This window comes from Salminus brasiliensis, chromosome 6 (assembly GCF_030463535.1).
Source record: "Salminus brasiliensis chromosome 6, fSalBra1.hap2, whole genome shotgun sequence".
NCBI lineage: Eukaryota > Metazoa > Chordata > Actinopteri > Characiformes > Bryconidae > Salminus > Salminus brasiliensis.
In genome coordinates, this window is record NC_132883.1 from 8,749,311 (window position 1) to 8,765,481 (window position 16,171).

The 16,171-nt window shown below is 38.4% G+C and overlaps 2 protein-coding genes across 5 annotated transcripts in view; both read right to left on the reverse strand.

The window, feature by feature from the left end:
• The window catches only part of LOC140557253 (tumor necrosis factor receptor superfamily member 5-like), an 11,445-nt gene extending 6,323 nt beyond the window's left edge, over positions 1–5,122 (reverse strand). Inside the window, exons 1-3 of one of the 4 annotated variants that reach the window (XM_072681535.1) lie at positions 4,517–4,743; positions 2,878–3,756; positions 1,528–1,621 (exon numbers count right to left, since the gene is read on the reverse strand). The gene's annotated coding sequence lies outside the window, so the exon portion shown is untranslated. Of the gene's footprint in view, positions 1–1,527; positions 3,757–4,516; positions 4,744–4,893 lie in introns of those variants that run through there. The other 3 variants (XM_072681533.1, XM_072681534.1, XM_072681532.1) reach the window with 3 other exon arrangements.
• Positions 5,123–7,531: 2,409 nt separating this feature from the next.
• LOC140557259 (tumor necrosis factor receptor superfamily member 14-like) lies at positions 7,532–15,940 on the reverse strand. Its single transcript, XM_072681541.1, has 8 exons — positions 15,855–15,940; positions 14,237–14,622; positions 12,661–12,786; positions 12,366–12,521; positions 11,549–11,636; positions 10,697–10,875; positions 10,545–10,605; positions 7,532–8,489 (listed from the first exon to the last, which is right to left on the reverse strand). The coding sequence occupies exons 2-8, from the start codon at positions 14,364–14,366 to the stop codon at positions 8,309–8,311; spliced, it is 921 nt and encodes a 306-aa protein (XP_072537642.1). The 5' UTR covers positions 14,367–14,622; positions 15,855–15,940; the 3' UTR covers positions 7,532–8,308.
• Between the last annotated feature and the right edge of the window lie 231 nt (positions 15,941–16,171).

The following is a 16,171-nucleotide window of genomic DNA, read 5'->3' on the forward strand; positions in this document are numbered from 1 at the left end:
ATGTTAAAAAGACAAGAATTTGTCACAAATAATAACAACCAGGTGATAAGTGATTCATAAATGAATAACATCTTGTATCTTATTTTCTCTCACGGACTGTTAGATAAAACCTGATTTGGTATTAAAACGTAGTAAGGAGAAAAAGCAAAACTGTCTAAAATGGCCTAAATTATTCATTCTTTTGAAATGTCTAATTTCAGGCAGTATTTTACAGTTAAAAACAAGGTTAAGTGGGTCACATAAATAAATGCTCTCTAAATATAAATATATATGTAATGTAATATATATATATACATATATATATATATATATATATATATATATATATATATATATATGTTACATTAATACTAAAAGGAAATAACTGTTTTAAAAGACTATATAAATGTTTTCATAAACGTTTAATAAAGTAAAAAAAAAAAATGTTTAAAAATATTTTAATAAAGTGAACTTTAAAATGTTTCATGTTACAGTCTATGTCTATCTGTTGTCTGTTTAAAAAAATCACAATTTCAGCCTCTCATTTTTAATAACTAGTGGTAAAATATATTTTATTTTTTTAGCCATTGGTTTAATATAGCTTTAACATTCAGAACATTATTATTGTATCCATAAATTGTAATAGAAACATCCTGCCAACAATCTACTTTACAAGAGCTGAATTTAAAAGGTTATATTACCAAATGTAAACCTAATCATAATAAACAGATTATGGAACAAAATAAATTAAGGTAGATTAGGAGATTAAGGGGATTAGTGTCCAGAACATCAAAGAAGATCAATTTTACTTTTTGTTTCAAAGTTACTACAGTTCTTTGAAATACATGTGACTCTATGCTGACCTACTGGTTTTAAGCTTGTTTTTGCTAAAAGACCAAATACAGTCACTAAATCGTGAGTAGAGCCAGCTAAACCAACTTAGCTAAAGGCCCATCTTGCAGGCCTTCTGTTAAAAGAAAATACTGGCAAACATCTTTACGGTTAATCTGAATGTCAATCTCACACAAGAAATATGATAGAAATATAACTTTCAACAACATTTTGGATGTTCCAACGGTACTGTGTGTTGGTCAGTTCAACAGTGCTGTTAAACAAACCCTTTTAATGTGGGAACAGAAAATCTACCAGGTGTAGTCAATCATGATCACGATCAAGACGTTAGAGGCCTTGTCACATTAGGACAGTTTGTATCTTCCAGCACCACTGAATTATTACTATTCTACAGTTTAAAACCAAGGTGGATGTATGTATGTTTTTAATTTCAGAGTGTGTGCAAAAACAAAGCTTTCTTTCAAAAAGATGTTTTCTTTTATCCAACAACAGATGTGAGCTCTTAAAGTTTATAGATCCTACTACAACCACATTTTATGATCATATGATACAAAAATATTTCTGAGCAACAAACACTCAAGGTACGTTTGGTGAAAAAGAATACTGATCATACAGAAAAAACTCACTGTTAAATTGTGTTTAAGGCTGGGTTAAAAACAGAACATTTCGAAATATTCCAAGCAAAACAATACTTACAAGTAATCCTGATGCTGTTTCTTGTTTAGCCACTGTGTAGCCATCTTTTGACATATAGCCCTTGGTTTCACTTTGTGGTACATGGTGATTCCAGCTATTAAAGAAAGGTGCAGTTTTATTTATTATTTATTCAGCATAAGAGTTCCTGTTTTTATTTTTTGCTAGTCTAGCACAAACACATGCATTTCTTACAGAGAGACTTGCCCACACCCTACAGCTGTACTGATTAATACAGAGTCAGCTGTTGACAGCATGTTACCCCATCCCTATAAAAAAGATTCAAAAGCACTGTGGCATGAGAGACTGCATCACTGTGGCTCTGTCATGGCCAGGGAAGTGGTCATCAGTCCAGCAGCACGACTGTGTCTGATCCACTCGTATCAGCACAACACACACACTACTAACACACCACCAGCACCACCTCAGTGTCACTGTAGTGCTGAGAATGACCCACAACCCAAACACTACCTGCGTTATGGTGGTCCTTTGGGGTCCTGACCTTTGAAGAACAGGGTCAAAAGAGGCTGACAAAGTATGACAGATGAATTACAGTCACATCTAAATGTGATTATTTGAACAGGAACACAAACTAATTTATTAAGAACTATTATTGAAACCTAATAAATACACAGACTTTTTTTGAATCAATAATCATTAATATTATCTCCTAGAGATATTATATTGGAAACGACTGACATATCATAATAAAATTAAAACATCTGCTGGATTACTTAAAAACAAAGTCATAAAACTGAAGAGCTATGCCCTTACTTCCCCAATAACCATGAACTTCACAGCGGAAAGGCTGCTGTAACAAACTTACACACACACACACACACACACACACACACACACTAATTAAAGGGTCTGTTGTGTTGAACTGTAATGTAGAATTAGAAAACCTCGCTAAAACACAAGCAGACTTTAGGACTGAAAGTACAGACGGCCTTTCTACTTCGACCTAGAATTAATTCTCCTCGCCCTTTCTCTTTCGATTTGAATGGTTAAACCCGCGATTTATGGCTATTGGTGGATATTTAATAACCAGAAATAATCCAAGAAATATATCCATTAGAAATATACAAATATAAGTTACAACCTGTATACTGTATAGAGTATATATATATATTTTTATATATTTTATATATATTTTTTAAGTTTAATAAAATCCTTACGTGAACACACATCCCAAAAAACAACAGCGGTGTGATCTGCTGGGGGAGTTTCTGTGAGGGTCCAATCCCCCTTTAGCTCAGTTTCTCAGCGGCCATTAACCTCTAAAATAGTCCAAATAGTCCGTTGTGGTAAACAGCAGAGCAGCTACGCCTTACATCTGTTAGTGTCCCTTACCTTCAAGTCGAAGTCACGCATAAAACCCAGGCCTGTTTTTTGTACAGAACACCATACCACTGAACACAGATCACATCATTAGGCCTGTTTTGGCGAGTCCGAAAATGTCCAGACGGAAACTAACTCGACCTTCTCCATTTCTCTGTTTTTTTTTTTTCTGTTCCTGAAACGAAACTATATTCCTGCTCTGGTGGAGGCAGCAGTGGGAGGGGAAGGGAGGGGAATGTGGCCGTGTGCAAACAGTGATAAAGTTCAGATGTAACGAAGGATTAAATGTCTGGCACTGAATGCAGACATCGACAGATGCAAAGTGAAAAGGATCAAGGATCGTGTGTATTATTTTGAAACGCTTCATTCTGACTCCAGACCAGTAACAGGACTGCATTAGCTAAAAGCCACAATGACGAGAAGAGGAGCAAAGCAGGAACGAGCTGCATTAAATGGCGCAGATCTTGTGATTTACTGACCTTTAAAGGATCTGAGGGACTTACCACGAACCAAATACTTACTAAACTAGAGGACAAAATCCTGTACTTCAGTAAAAGCAGAAGTCTCATATTTCTTATTTAAAGTGGCAGTAGTTTAGTAGCTCACATTACAGATGACTGATCCTACTATTCAGTCCTAACTATTCTATTTAGTCTTATACTAAATAATGACTGGAGTGGCTGAAATAAACAATATGAAAGGCACTGAAAAGAAATTCAGTCAGTAGTGAGTTACAGCAGTCAAGTTTTGAAATGGCCAGACGCTGAACAAACAACCAGATCTTCCATAAATACATAGGGTTGAATTTGTAGAGGAGAAAACTGCACGACTGCATGACTGCAGGTTTCCAACATGAGTCGAGTTCAACATCATCCACGGTCATCCAGGACTCTGCCAAAGCAAAGGAAAAAAAAACATGAGAGGACATCATGTCAGGTCATGTTGTTGTTTTAGGAAACAGTGGAATAAACCGACATTCCTGCAGGACCATGATGCAACCTGAAACACTACACAACACTACATAACGTGCATGTATTTGTCACTGTACAGCGAAATGTGTCCTCCGCATTTAACCCATCTGGTAGTGAACACACACACTCACACACACACATGTGTTAGGGGCAGTGAGTACACACACACACCCAGAGCGGTGGGCAGCCAACTCCAGCGCCCGGGGAGCAGAGAGGGTAAAGGGCCTTGCTCAAGGGCCCAACAGTGGCAGCTTGCTGAGCCTGGGAATCGAACCCACAACCCTGTTATTGATATCCCGGCGCTCTAACCGCTGAGCCACCACTGCCCAAATGGAGAAACATGGAGCAGGAACAGTAAATGACAGACTGTGGACACAAGAAACAGACAGGACAGTGCAGCACCACACCAGCACTCTATCACATAGTATAAGGTATACAGAGTCAGTGTATATGAAAGCAGCAGCTACTAGGGTAGACAGTTAGTGTACAGTAAAAACATAGACCCCAGCATAGAGCCTAGTGAGATTATCTCCACATTACCTGGTAGAACAGCTCCTCTGGTTAGGACTAAAGGACTAAAGGTTTTCTTTTGTTTGGTTAAACCTTAGTATAATCGCCAGGTTAGACAGCTGGTGATTCTGTAGCTTCATTAGGGTGCAAGCATCGCAGGTGTTACCCACCTGTATGTACTAGCATCTTCGTCTTCTTCTTATAGTTATTATTCTTTCTCCCTAAAAATGAGTTATGGAGCAAAAACGTAAGACATCCAAGCCCCAAATTAGGAGGGTAGGTGAGGTTTGAGGGCATCTTCACACCTAAAAGCCCAGACCAAGGTCCGGACCGAGGTTCCTGTTTTCACTCGTTACACTGTAACCTGTCACACTGGCTTCCTGCGCGCGCAGTTCCCCTACGAAAACTGCGTCATCACCTACGTGAGCTAAAGTCTTTTACTTTTACAATTTACTTTATTACTAATATGATTATATTTATATCAGCAGCAGCAGCCACAGTGCTTCAAGACAGCAGACAGATAAGGAGGAGAAGACTGCAAGCAGACCTGTTTTCTGATGGGTGTCGATAGTCTGTCTCAGTTTCATGTAATTTTCCGAACCAGCCAACAAATTGTTTTCACACTGCAAACGAAACAGAGCATGGTTCCGTAGATCTGGACCGAGACCACCTTTCCTTTTGGTTCTCCTTTGGTTCGGACGGTTCTGTTTTGGTTTTGACCAAACAGGGTCGGTGTGAAAGCACCTTGAGTGCCTCTTACCAGACAAGCAGAAACACCTCAGTTGGCCTAATGGTGGTGCTATAGAGCCATGTTTACATTTCTACAATTCCTTGCATTATTTCATATTAATGCTCAAGGTTTTGAGAAAATTGGCAAAACATGTGAAGACTAGTCTGTGGATTTTCAGGTCATGTCTAATATTGGTGCCAGTCATTTACATTCTATCCTAAAAAGATTTTAGCTGCATGCTTTTACACTGGGCAGTCAAATGTCTCACCAGTTAGTCAGACTGAAATCTGATTACTGTGTGGGACAAAATATGACAATTTGCTCCTTGTTTCGGCTGTACTGGGAGGAGTTCTGGTTATGAATGCGTCTTTGAGAGATGGATGAACTGCTATAGCACGTGGCTCAAATGCATCTCGGACCACCTTCGGAAGTGGTTTGTTGTAAATACAGATATGTCTGCAATTGGTCAATAAGTTGTCAGCAGACATTTAAGCCATTTATGGCCATTAATACAGCTTGTTTTCTTTTTTAAACTACACACAGAACTGCGACTCAGACTGAAATACTAACTACTTCTTTATAGTAATTAGTGATAAAACAAAGACATCTCCAGTCGTTTTGTCAGTACAAGTAAGGAGCCCTTTTTACAAGAGAAAGAGACAAAAAAAAAAAGAATTGACATTTTTGTGACTTTAGTTTTAACAACAGTGCAGTTATTAATAATAATATTAAATCACTGAAACAACTTTGAGCCAACAGGAAAATCATAGGAAAACAGAAAAACTACTGATGAAATATTAGTCACATGTCTGACCATGACATATAAATACTAACATATTAGTATTAGTAAGACATAACTGATGCCTAAAATAATATAGAGCTAATTGAGATATAAGTTTACCAGTGTATCACAATCTTCCACTTGCTTTTTTCCCTTAAGCTTACTTAATAATTTCATAATGACATGAAGGAAGAGAAAGAGAAGTCTTATGACTTTTATGCATTTTTCATGCGCAGTGTTTCATGTGACCGACTTGGGTTTCCCCCAAATTACAGGACGCTGAGTCACAAAATCAGGGCAGCCAAAATATAAAAAAAGAGAATTAAACAAACAGCACATGAAAAAAAAACAAAATTCTAGAAAGAAAATGTGGCCAATATGCAAATATTGATATAATGATTATTAGGTGCAAATAAATTCAATTTATTTCTATCTACAAACATTTTCACACACATACTCCTTGTAGTATTTTGTTAAAACAATGGCACTTTTCTCCACAGTGAGAAGAAAATGGTTCATTCCATACTGTTCAGGGTCACAAGTCATTTTCATTATTGGGCATTTAGTCCACATTCACACATCCATGAACAGTTTGTCCAGGTTGTACATTCTGAAATGGGAGCAGAGAATTCCTCAAAACTGCACGGCACCCTGGCCTGCGGTTTTCACCACTGCTCAAAGAATTCACAATAACAGCATTAGGTGTTATTAGGTTATTTCTGTCCTGCTGCTTTAACTTTCATTCCTTTTCAATCCTTCTTTAGAATACTTCCAGACAATAAGAACCATAAATACACACATTATATACACACATATACAGAGAGAGGTTTAGAGGAATTCCACTGTACTTTTGAGTGGCTTGATGTAAAATGGTTCTTTATAGAGAAACGGTCAAAAATGACCCAGGCCATCCTCCTCCCCACTTGAAGAGGTCTTCAGATATGGGCTCTTATGAGATTGCTTAGGTGCATAGTGTTAAACTTTTAATTGAGCTTTTTGGATTTTAATGTTTGAATTGTGACATTTTACCTTGTGTCCTTTTGTCAAATAAAATCTGCATCTAGTCTGGTCTAGTGTGACAGAAAACCTACCGGCTTGGATTTTTTATAGTGGTGGTGATGAGAACCAGTGTATGCAACGTCTACAATGCAAATACAGCCATTTTATTTACTATCCACAGTGACGTCACAGTATCTCCCTTTTTTATGTGCAATGTTGATAATTCTTGTAATTATGTACACAGTTCTAGTACATCATATTTCCACATTGACCCTGTTTACTTTTAATTATTGTTTGTTGCTAATAGCTCTTCTGTAACTTTTGCTGCATTTATTCTAATGATGTATGTCTTTCCGTGTGGAATATGCACATTACCTTTTCACTGCAATTTCCTTTAGTATCGATAAAGTGTTAAAATAACACTGGAAAAATCTGGGGGAAAAAACTTTTGTTTTTTTTCTGCCGTATGCTGTTCTTTGTGTAGCTCTCCACTATTAATCATTTTAAATGGTATTTGTTTGGCCAAAATCGAATCATAAAAAAAGTTTCGGGGTATTAGGCTGCATATTTGTAGCAACATGATGTAGAAGCTTTGCTTGATGTAGCTTTGAGAGACATTAAACTTTTCAGAAGTCCAGTTACGGTCACCAGCACTGTTAACAATTCTGACTTTATTAAATAGTCTAGCGCAGAGCATTTGACAATACATTACTCTAAATGAAGATGTTCATATATTAAATAATACATCTGCAGAAATCTGTGGAATTCCTCTTCAATATGAACACTATTCTATCATACAGTAACAGCTAGTCTATCCATGTTTGTACCCATTTTGATTCCCATGGATGCCTCGGTCCTCAAAGACTTCCCTTCCCTTCCCCTTCCCTCACGCATCCAAATGGTACGTAGAGGAGGATGAGACGATTCTCTATAGAGAGGGGGGGGGGGATTTTTCAAATTTCCTATAGGAATAATTAACTTTTTAAACATTAGTTCTACACACACACACACACACACAATCTCAAACTTACAGCTTAACTCTCATAAAATCTTACAAGGTTTACCCATTTTTCTATCAGAATCAGAATCAGAATCAGAATCTCTTTATTTCACCAAGTATGTTACCCATACAAGGAATTTGTCTTGGTGAGAGCAACACGCATGACAAGTAACAAAGAAACACAGAACACAGTCTTAAACTAAAGGAAAATGACACTAAACAATAAATAGGGTAGGGGATAAATTAAAAAAAGTAGAAAGTACTAAAGGTAATAAAGGTAATAAAGAGCTGAAAAATATATTTACAGAAAAGAAAAGGACATCTGTACAGGTGTGCAAATAGTCATAGTGCAAAATAGGCAGAGTGCAAATAACTGTTCAGTCCGGTTTGGTACAGTTCAGTTGTAAGTTTAGAGGTTTACAGTGGGAGGTGACCACTGTGATTGAGGAGCGCTACAGCTCTGGGGAAGAAGCTGTTAGCATGACGTGTTGTGCTGGTTTTGATGGACCGCAGTCTTCTACCCGAGGGGAGTGTCTGGAAGAGGAGGTGTCCAGGATGTTAGGGGTCAGATGTAAGTCCAGGATGTGAGGGGTCAGATCTACACATGTATCCCTCACTGTACCAGTTTTCTTTCTATTATGTGATGAGAATAACAAGAAAGTAGATGAGAATGGATGATTTTATTCTGATTAATACACTGCTCAAAACAATGAAGGGAACAATCAAATAACACATCCTAGATCTAAATGAATGAAATATTCTCATTGAATACTTTGTTCTGTACAAAGTTGAATGTGCCGACAACAAAACCACATGAAAATCATCAATGGAAATCTAATTTATTAACCAATGGAGGCCTGGATTTGGAGTCACACACAAAATTAAAGTGGAAAAACACACTACAGGCTGATCCAACTTTGATGTTATGTCCTTAAAACAAGTCAAAATGAGGCTCAGTATTGTGTGTGGCCTCCACATGCCTGTATGACCTCCCTACAATGCCTGGGCATGCTCCTGATGAGGTGGCGGATGGTCTCCTGAGGGATCTTCTCCCAGACCTGGACTAAAGCATCCGCCAACACCTGGACAGTCTGCGGTGCAACGTGACATTGGTGGATGGAGCGAGACATGATGTCCCAGATGTGCTCAATCGGATTCAGGTCTGGGGAACGGGCAGGCCAGTCCATAGCTTCAATGCCTTCATCTTGCAGGAACTGCTGACACACTCCAGCCACATGAGGTCTAGCATTGTCCTGCATTAGGAGGAACCCAGGGCCAACCGCACCAGCTTATGGTCTCACAAGGGGTCTGAGGATCTCATCTCGGTACCTAATGGCAGTAAGGCTACCTCTGGCGAGCACATGGAGGGCTGTGCGGCCCTCCAAAGAAATGCCACCCCACACCATTACTGACCCACTGCCAAACCGGTCATGCTGAAGGATCTTGCAGGCAGCAGATCGTTCTCCACGGCATCTCCAGACTGTCACGTCTGTCACATGTGCTCAGTGTGAACCTGCTTTCATCTGTGAAGAGCACAGGGCGCCAGTGGCGAATTTGCTAATCCTGGTGTTCTCTGGCAAATGCCAAGTGTCCTGCATGGTGCTGGGCTGTGAGCACAACCCCCATCTGTGGACATGGGCCCTCATACCCATCCTTATGGAGTCAGTTTCTAACCGTTTGTGCAGACACATGCACATTTGTGGCCTGCTGGAGGTCATTTTGCAGGGCTCTGGCAGTGCTCCTCCTGTTCCTCCTTGCACAAAGGCGGAGGTAGTGGTCCTGCTGCTGGGTTGTTGCCCTCCTATGGCCTCCTCCACGTCTCCTGGTGTACTGGCCTGTCTCCTGGTGGCGCCTCCAGCCTCTGGACACTATGCTGACAGACACAGCAAACCTTCTTGCCACAGCTCGCATTGACGTGCCATCCTGGATCAGCTGCACTACCGGAGCCACTTGTGTGGGTTGTAGAGTCCGTCTCATGCTACCACGAGTGTGAAAGCACCACCAACATTCAAAAGTGATCAAAACATCAGCCAGAAAGCATAGGTACTGAGAAGTGGTCTGTGGTCCCCACCTGCAGAACCACTCCTTTACTGAGTGTGTCTTGCTAATTGCCAATAATTTCCACCTGTTGTCTATTCCATTTGCACAACAGCATGTGAAATTGATTGTCAATTAGTGTTGCTTCCAAAGTGGACAGTTTGATGTCACAGACGTTTGATTTACTTGGAGTTATATTGTGTTGTTTAAGTGTTCCCTTTATTTTTTTGAGCAGTGTATTTTAGTTTTATCTCTGAAATGGATGTAAATGCATTTATTTAACAGATAATGAAACAAAGCATAACAGGAACTAAACAAACACAACCTGAAAACAAAACAAATACTAGGAAACTAACAAAGCTAAAAAAAGTAACAAACAGACAAGGAACAAACAGGCCAAGCTAACACACCATGAACTGACATAAAATCCAAGCACAAGACCAGACCAGGACGCCTGAAACAAAGTTACTACATATAAACAGACCAACAAGGAACACTTTAGACTAACAAGAGGGTGAGGCTACAAAAGACACACAGTTTAAGAATCTCACGTGTTTCTCATCTTATTCTTCAGTTTTTCATTCTCTTGTTGAAATGATACACTGCTTTGCATAAAAACTGAATATTTAACCAAACAAATTCAATACTTACAGGTTTGTTCTCAAAGATATTAATGCAGGGTCTTCACTTCTAATCGTGAGTTCATTTCCAGCTGATTGAAAATGACACAAATTCAAAATGTATTTAAAAGATTGGATGTAAAGTCTTAACTCTGGACATTCAAACATATGTGAAACTCTTACCTGGATGTTGAAAAGTCTTATATTTCATTTTGAAAAACACAATCGCTGCTGCTGCTACTGCTACTACTGCTACACCCACAACAAGACCAACGCTAACTGTGATTCCAGTTTTCTTTCCACATTCAACATCTGAAGAAGTTGTTCCTGGTCGTATTTCTGCAAGTCCCATTTCTTCACACCTGTCAGAGTCAAATGAATTGGATAATACATGAACATGAAGGACTACCAACACTGTAAAATCTGAGATATGTGATAACTGAGAAAATGTCAATTGGTCTTATTTGATGATATTTCAAGTTGTTTTTGCACATTAAGTTATTTAGAATCGATCAGTTTCTTATACATTTCTGTTTCTTACAAATCTTCACTGAAACATAGAGTAAACCTCTAGATTCTCTGCAATGCTGCTGGTTTTTAAATCACTTCTATCTCGTTAATGTTTCTACACACAATAGAGTAATTAAGTGAAGCCGCTGTGTTTATTTTGATGAAATACACCTTGAGACCTTGTTGAGAAAAAACTTAAAACTTTCCCACTGGCTCCTAGCACCAACTATTAGGATAACCCCCACCAGTCTACCTTCACTTGAGTGTTTGCCTGTATTATGCATTTTATTGGACTGCCTGATTTCAGTGTTGAAGCGAGTTGCCATTTCTGCGACTGCGGAGTGTGGTTTTGTGCTCACTGAGTACCACAGGAACCACTAATGTACTAATGAATCAAAAATACCTATTTTTGCATAATGGTAATAATGAACATGTTTTGCTGTTAAATGGAGTAATGTTCAATTTAGGCATAAAAACAGTACAAGCGCAGAATAATCACTTAACAACACTTAGATGAACACTTACTTTGAATGTGGCTGACAAACATGAAGAGAGCCATTTGAGTAGGTACCATCTGCACACCCAGCACATTCAGTATTTGTAACTGCTGTTCCTGCAGACATAAGTTTTGTGTTCTGAGTTACAGGGAATTAAGCAACCACTCCTGCAATCCAGTCATTGAACAGGTGCATAACATTGAAACCTAATTTATCCCACTGTCATGCTTTTCATCCTTTTTCTGCTCTGTATCTTTCTCCTATCTGCTTTTTCTTGTTTGACGGAGACAAGGGAGGAGACGATAACAACAAACAGAACCATGTTTAAAGGAGCGTGGTTTGTTGTTCTTGTCTCCTCCCTTGTCTCCGTCTTTGCCCTGCCTTGTCATTTGTCTCTTTTTCTGTTTGTGTTCATTATTAATCGTCTCCATCCAATTTCTTATCCGTTTAATACTGGTCAGGGCCATGGTCAATCCGGAGCCTGACAGGGCTGTGGCAGATGTGTCTCATGTTTCTATTTTTGATTAATTTGCTTATGCCTGTTTGTATTTCTTTCTCGGGTTAATCTTCTCTGTTCGGTATCCTGTGGTTGCAGGGGATAAACTATTGAGACTGTTGTGCTCAAAATCTCAGAAGATCAGAAGTTCTAGAAATATGTAAATCAGCTCCTCTGGCACCAGCAGTCATGCCACACTCAAAATCTCATTAAATTAGTGGGGCAGTGGTGGCTCAGCGTTTAGAACACCAGGCATAGATAACAGCAGGGGATTGTGGGTTCAACACCCGGGCTTAAAGGTGCTTTAAGGGTATTGTTGAAAAAGTGTATAATGCAGATACATGCTAACCTCTTTGCTTTATGTATTGTCCAGGACTGCATGTTCTGTGTTCCTCCACTTCTGTACAGTTGTCTGTGTTGTGATCAGTACAGTAGAATCCCTCTCGTGGCTCACACACTGTGTTAGAAAATGGAGTGCAGGCAGTCTTCACTCTTAAACCCTGAACTGTGAAACATACAAAACACTGTTCAAGGTCATATTACTATATATATAAAAACTTTATATCTGTAACTGGAGTGAAATACATAACTGAAAACACAAATCACCCCAGAAGTCTATATAAAACCATGTATGACGGACTTACCAGGGTCACACACTCTACATTCAAGGCATTTAATGAGACCGTTGGGTTCAGCAGTATAATATGACCCAACACAGGGAACACAAGTAGTGCTTGTATCTTTAGTGCAGTGTTTAAAAACACGGTTTCCTGAAGAAAAGAAAATATGCCAAAGATGAGCAGACAGAACAGTGTTTAAACATTTAACACAGTCCCATTATAAAGATACCACAGCACCAAAGCCTTGCATCGCATAACCCTCAAAAGGGAATAAAAGATTTTTTTAGTTTATTAATAAAATAACTGAATTTGCGGAGGAGAAACGTGCCTGAAGCCCTTCCTCCTCTCAATATTACGTCTTCCGTTTCATCTCTACCTTGTTCATGTTTTCACAACAAAGGTTTCATTTTTGCAACCCAGGACCACCCAGTTATGTCTAACCCTGTCAAATCTCTCAGTCCAGTTCCTCTTATCAGAGGCGGGGTTTTCTCTCTCTAACAGTCCCTTTGTCATATACTGATGGCATGGCTAATGAAAATGTTTAACGATCATAAAGAGCAGTCTGCATAAATATTGTGTAAAAATGAAAACCCTTAACAAGCACAGTTACTAGTTTTTGTTGTTATCACAGTAGTAACTTATATTTAACTGCACTAACTTACTATACTTTACTTACTCCACAACTTACTATATTACTACAAAATTCAACCTAAGGAGTATTCTTCAGAATACTTCAGGCAAACTGGCAGTTATTCTTGATATTGGAAATTACACTTTTTCAAATTTTACTAATGAAATAGTCAAGATTCACTGTTCTAAAGAACTCAGAGGCTTGATCAATTGATTTTTTATACTTCTAAAAACTACATTACAGAAATTTAATACAGGATATTGTTTGAGTCCTTGTTTTCTGAATGTTTTAAGACAATTTGGGCTTAAATAAATAAATACTTATTTAAATATTTTTACATATTTTTGGTGTTAAATAGTTCCCAAATGTCCCAAGTTTTTTTCTGATTTAGCACTACATTATCAATATGTATAAAACTCAGAGGACATAAATTCAGGTCCATGTGTATTTGGACAAGTAAACAATTTTTATCCTTTGTCCCAATACACCACCACAACAGATTTAAACAAAGAGATCAAGGTGTAATGTGTGAAATGTAGCCTTATTCAGCCTTAATTCAGGAGACACCTTCATAAAAGTAAATACAGAGGATTAACTTTCTGCTCAGATTCAGTCAAATACTGCAAAGCTGATAGGACGGTGCTTCACAGTACAGATGGATAACGACAGACCCACAAACATGCAGCAACTAAAGACAGCTACAGTAAAGGCCTGGCAAAGCATCTGAAGGAAGGAAACTCCTGGCAGGCTTGACAGCATTGACAACCATTGCATTGCATCAGGTATAAAAACCACCCTGGATTACTTTACACCAATCTATACAGTAATATTGAAAAAATCAATCCTTTTTAGGAGAGAGGAATGCCAATCTGAAACCACTGGCCGTCCCATTTAACATAATTAACCTTGCAAACAATTTTGTGCAGATAGACTTTGTCCTTGTGAGCACAGATTTCATTTTTGGCTTACCAGGTGCACACATGGGGCAACATTCTCCATTTATCTCATATTCAGCTCGAGCACATGCAGAAAAGCAGAGTTCACACTTCAGAGAAAGAAGAGCAGCTGTAACAATAATAGTGTACAAGCTGCTGATCATTTTAAAACTGATAGTACAGTGTCATTTTCAGTGAACGTTGCTTCTCCACATCCATTTGTGCTAATGCTGCCTTCAGGTCGTCATCTAATCCATCCAACAACTTTCCTTTCCATTGAAAGCACTTCTACATTCAATAATTAAACCTCTTCCAAAAATACAGATTTCAGTCCCCAGAGATGCACTGATGTCCTTTTCTATATACTAGCAGTAGACGTTCCAAATCCCAGTGCAGCTTCTTCAATGCTCAACAAGGAAACTAAAAAAAGAAGAGAAAACATCTTAGAAAAACTGAAGTCAGTACAAAAAAAAAAAAAAAAAAAAAAAAAAAAAAACAGATGACAAACACAGGGTTTTAATGATATTTGCGGTATTCCAATACACTGAAGTCAAGTAATCACTTCAACTAATCAGAATTAACACATTAGCACATCTGTCCATAAAAAACACATCACTCTCACCTTTTCTGCTGTAATCAGACATCAGACATGAGACATATAAGTGGGGGTACCTGGGTTCACTTTCATTTAACTCACTTAAATAAAAGTGAAACGTATTCCTGCACAGAATTACTGAAGAGAAACTAAGAAATAAGGACTAACTGAAAGAACAAGTAAATGTGAAAAAATGAATTCCCTTTTTTAATAAAATCACACAAGCATTGACTTCCAGTAAGCAGGAACAAAGCTTTGTTCAGTAGCTGAATTATGGAAGATTTTTCACAAGATGTAGAGCTTAGTAATGTGTGGCAACAAGATAATTGAGAGTTGTGGTCATGACTGAGTAAGACCCTCAGTGTCTGAACACAGCAATACTCGTTTATAGATCAGAGCTATTGATGAGAAGCCCAACCTTTCTGCTCCACACTTACATATCCAGCTTTGGGATCTAGATCTAGAAACCTTCTTTTGCTTTTCATTCTGCTGACATTTGAGTTAGAAAAAAAGAAACTACTATAAAACTCAAATCCAAAGGTGAAGTAGGTAGTATTTTTTACATTTTAGGAGATATTTCAATAGATTTTCAGAGATTTCTCAGTTAACTTGAACCCAAAGTCCAAAAGGGGAATTTCAGCTACAGTCTGTGTTATTTAGCATATCCCTCTACTGTTCTTGAAATTGTAACATTCATGAACATGAACATAAGGAATTACATTACAATACATATTATAATATATGCCTGTATACTGTACTCCCAGTAAACACGGTAACGTTGTGACACCGAACGTCATGACAACCTATGTTTACCTAATGTTCCTTTCATCTCGTCTGAGTGCGGCTTATGTTTCATATGAAACTCCATGGACTTTAATCATACCTCCATATGGCAACGTTACTTTAATAGTGAGGTTAAAACCAACGTTGAGACAACCTTTTTGAGACAAATAAGCAGAACCACTGTTTGACAACTTATAAACAACGCAGTGAGGAAGCAGACAGGGTTGTGGCAGTGCTGTGTTTCGTTGGTCATTTGTAGGTTAAATGGTCTTACTTTTGAAGGCTTTTCTGAAGAAAGACGGTTGTTTGGCAACTGCTGATCCGTATGAGCTCAGTTATCCTCGGGTCTGTGAGTGAAGTTTATACTGAAACTGAAAGCGTTTTTGGTCAGCAGATCTAGTAATCAGCTGTCCAGCCTGTACTTCCGTTTTTAGGATTTGCATGTAGATTATTTCTTTGCATAGTTTAGATACTGATAAAAAAAAGGCCTTATGAATACCTGTACAGAACTGGAACAACGGAGGATTACGACGTGTGACAACCGAATGGGTTAGGGGAGAAGGACCACGCCCCCTAATTAGGTAATGGCTG

Bases quoted from the DNA above. Each gene is read 5' to 3' on its own strand.
- LOC140557259 (XM_072681541.1), bottom strand. From the start codon at position 14,366: ATGATCAGCAGCTTGTACACTATTATTGTTACAGCTGCTCTTCTTTCT. The intron at 12,787-14,236 runs GTAAGCCAAAAA...TCTTTTCTTCAG, and splicing joins TTGCCCCATGTGTGCACCTG to GAAACCGTGTTTTTAAACAC. The intron at 10,876-11,548 runs GTAAGTGTTCAT...TGACTCTGACAG, and splicing joins GTTTGTCAGCCACATTCAAA to GTGTGAAGAAATGGGACTTG.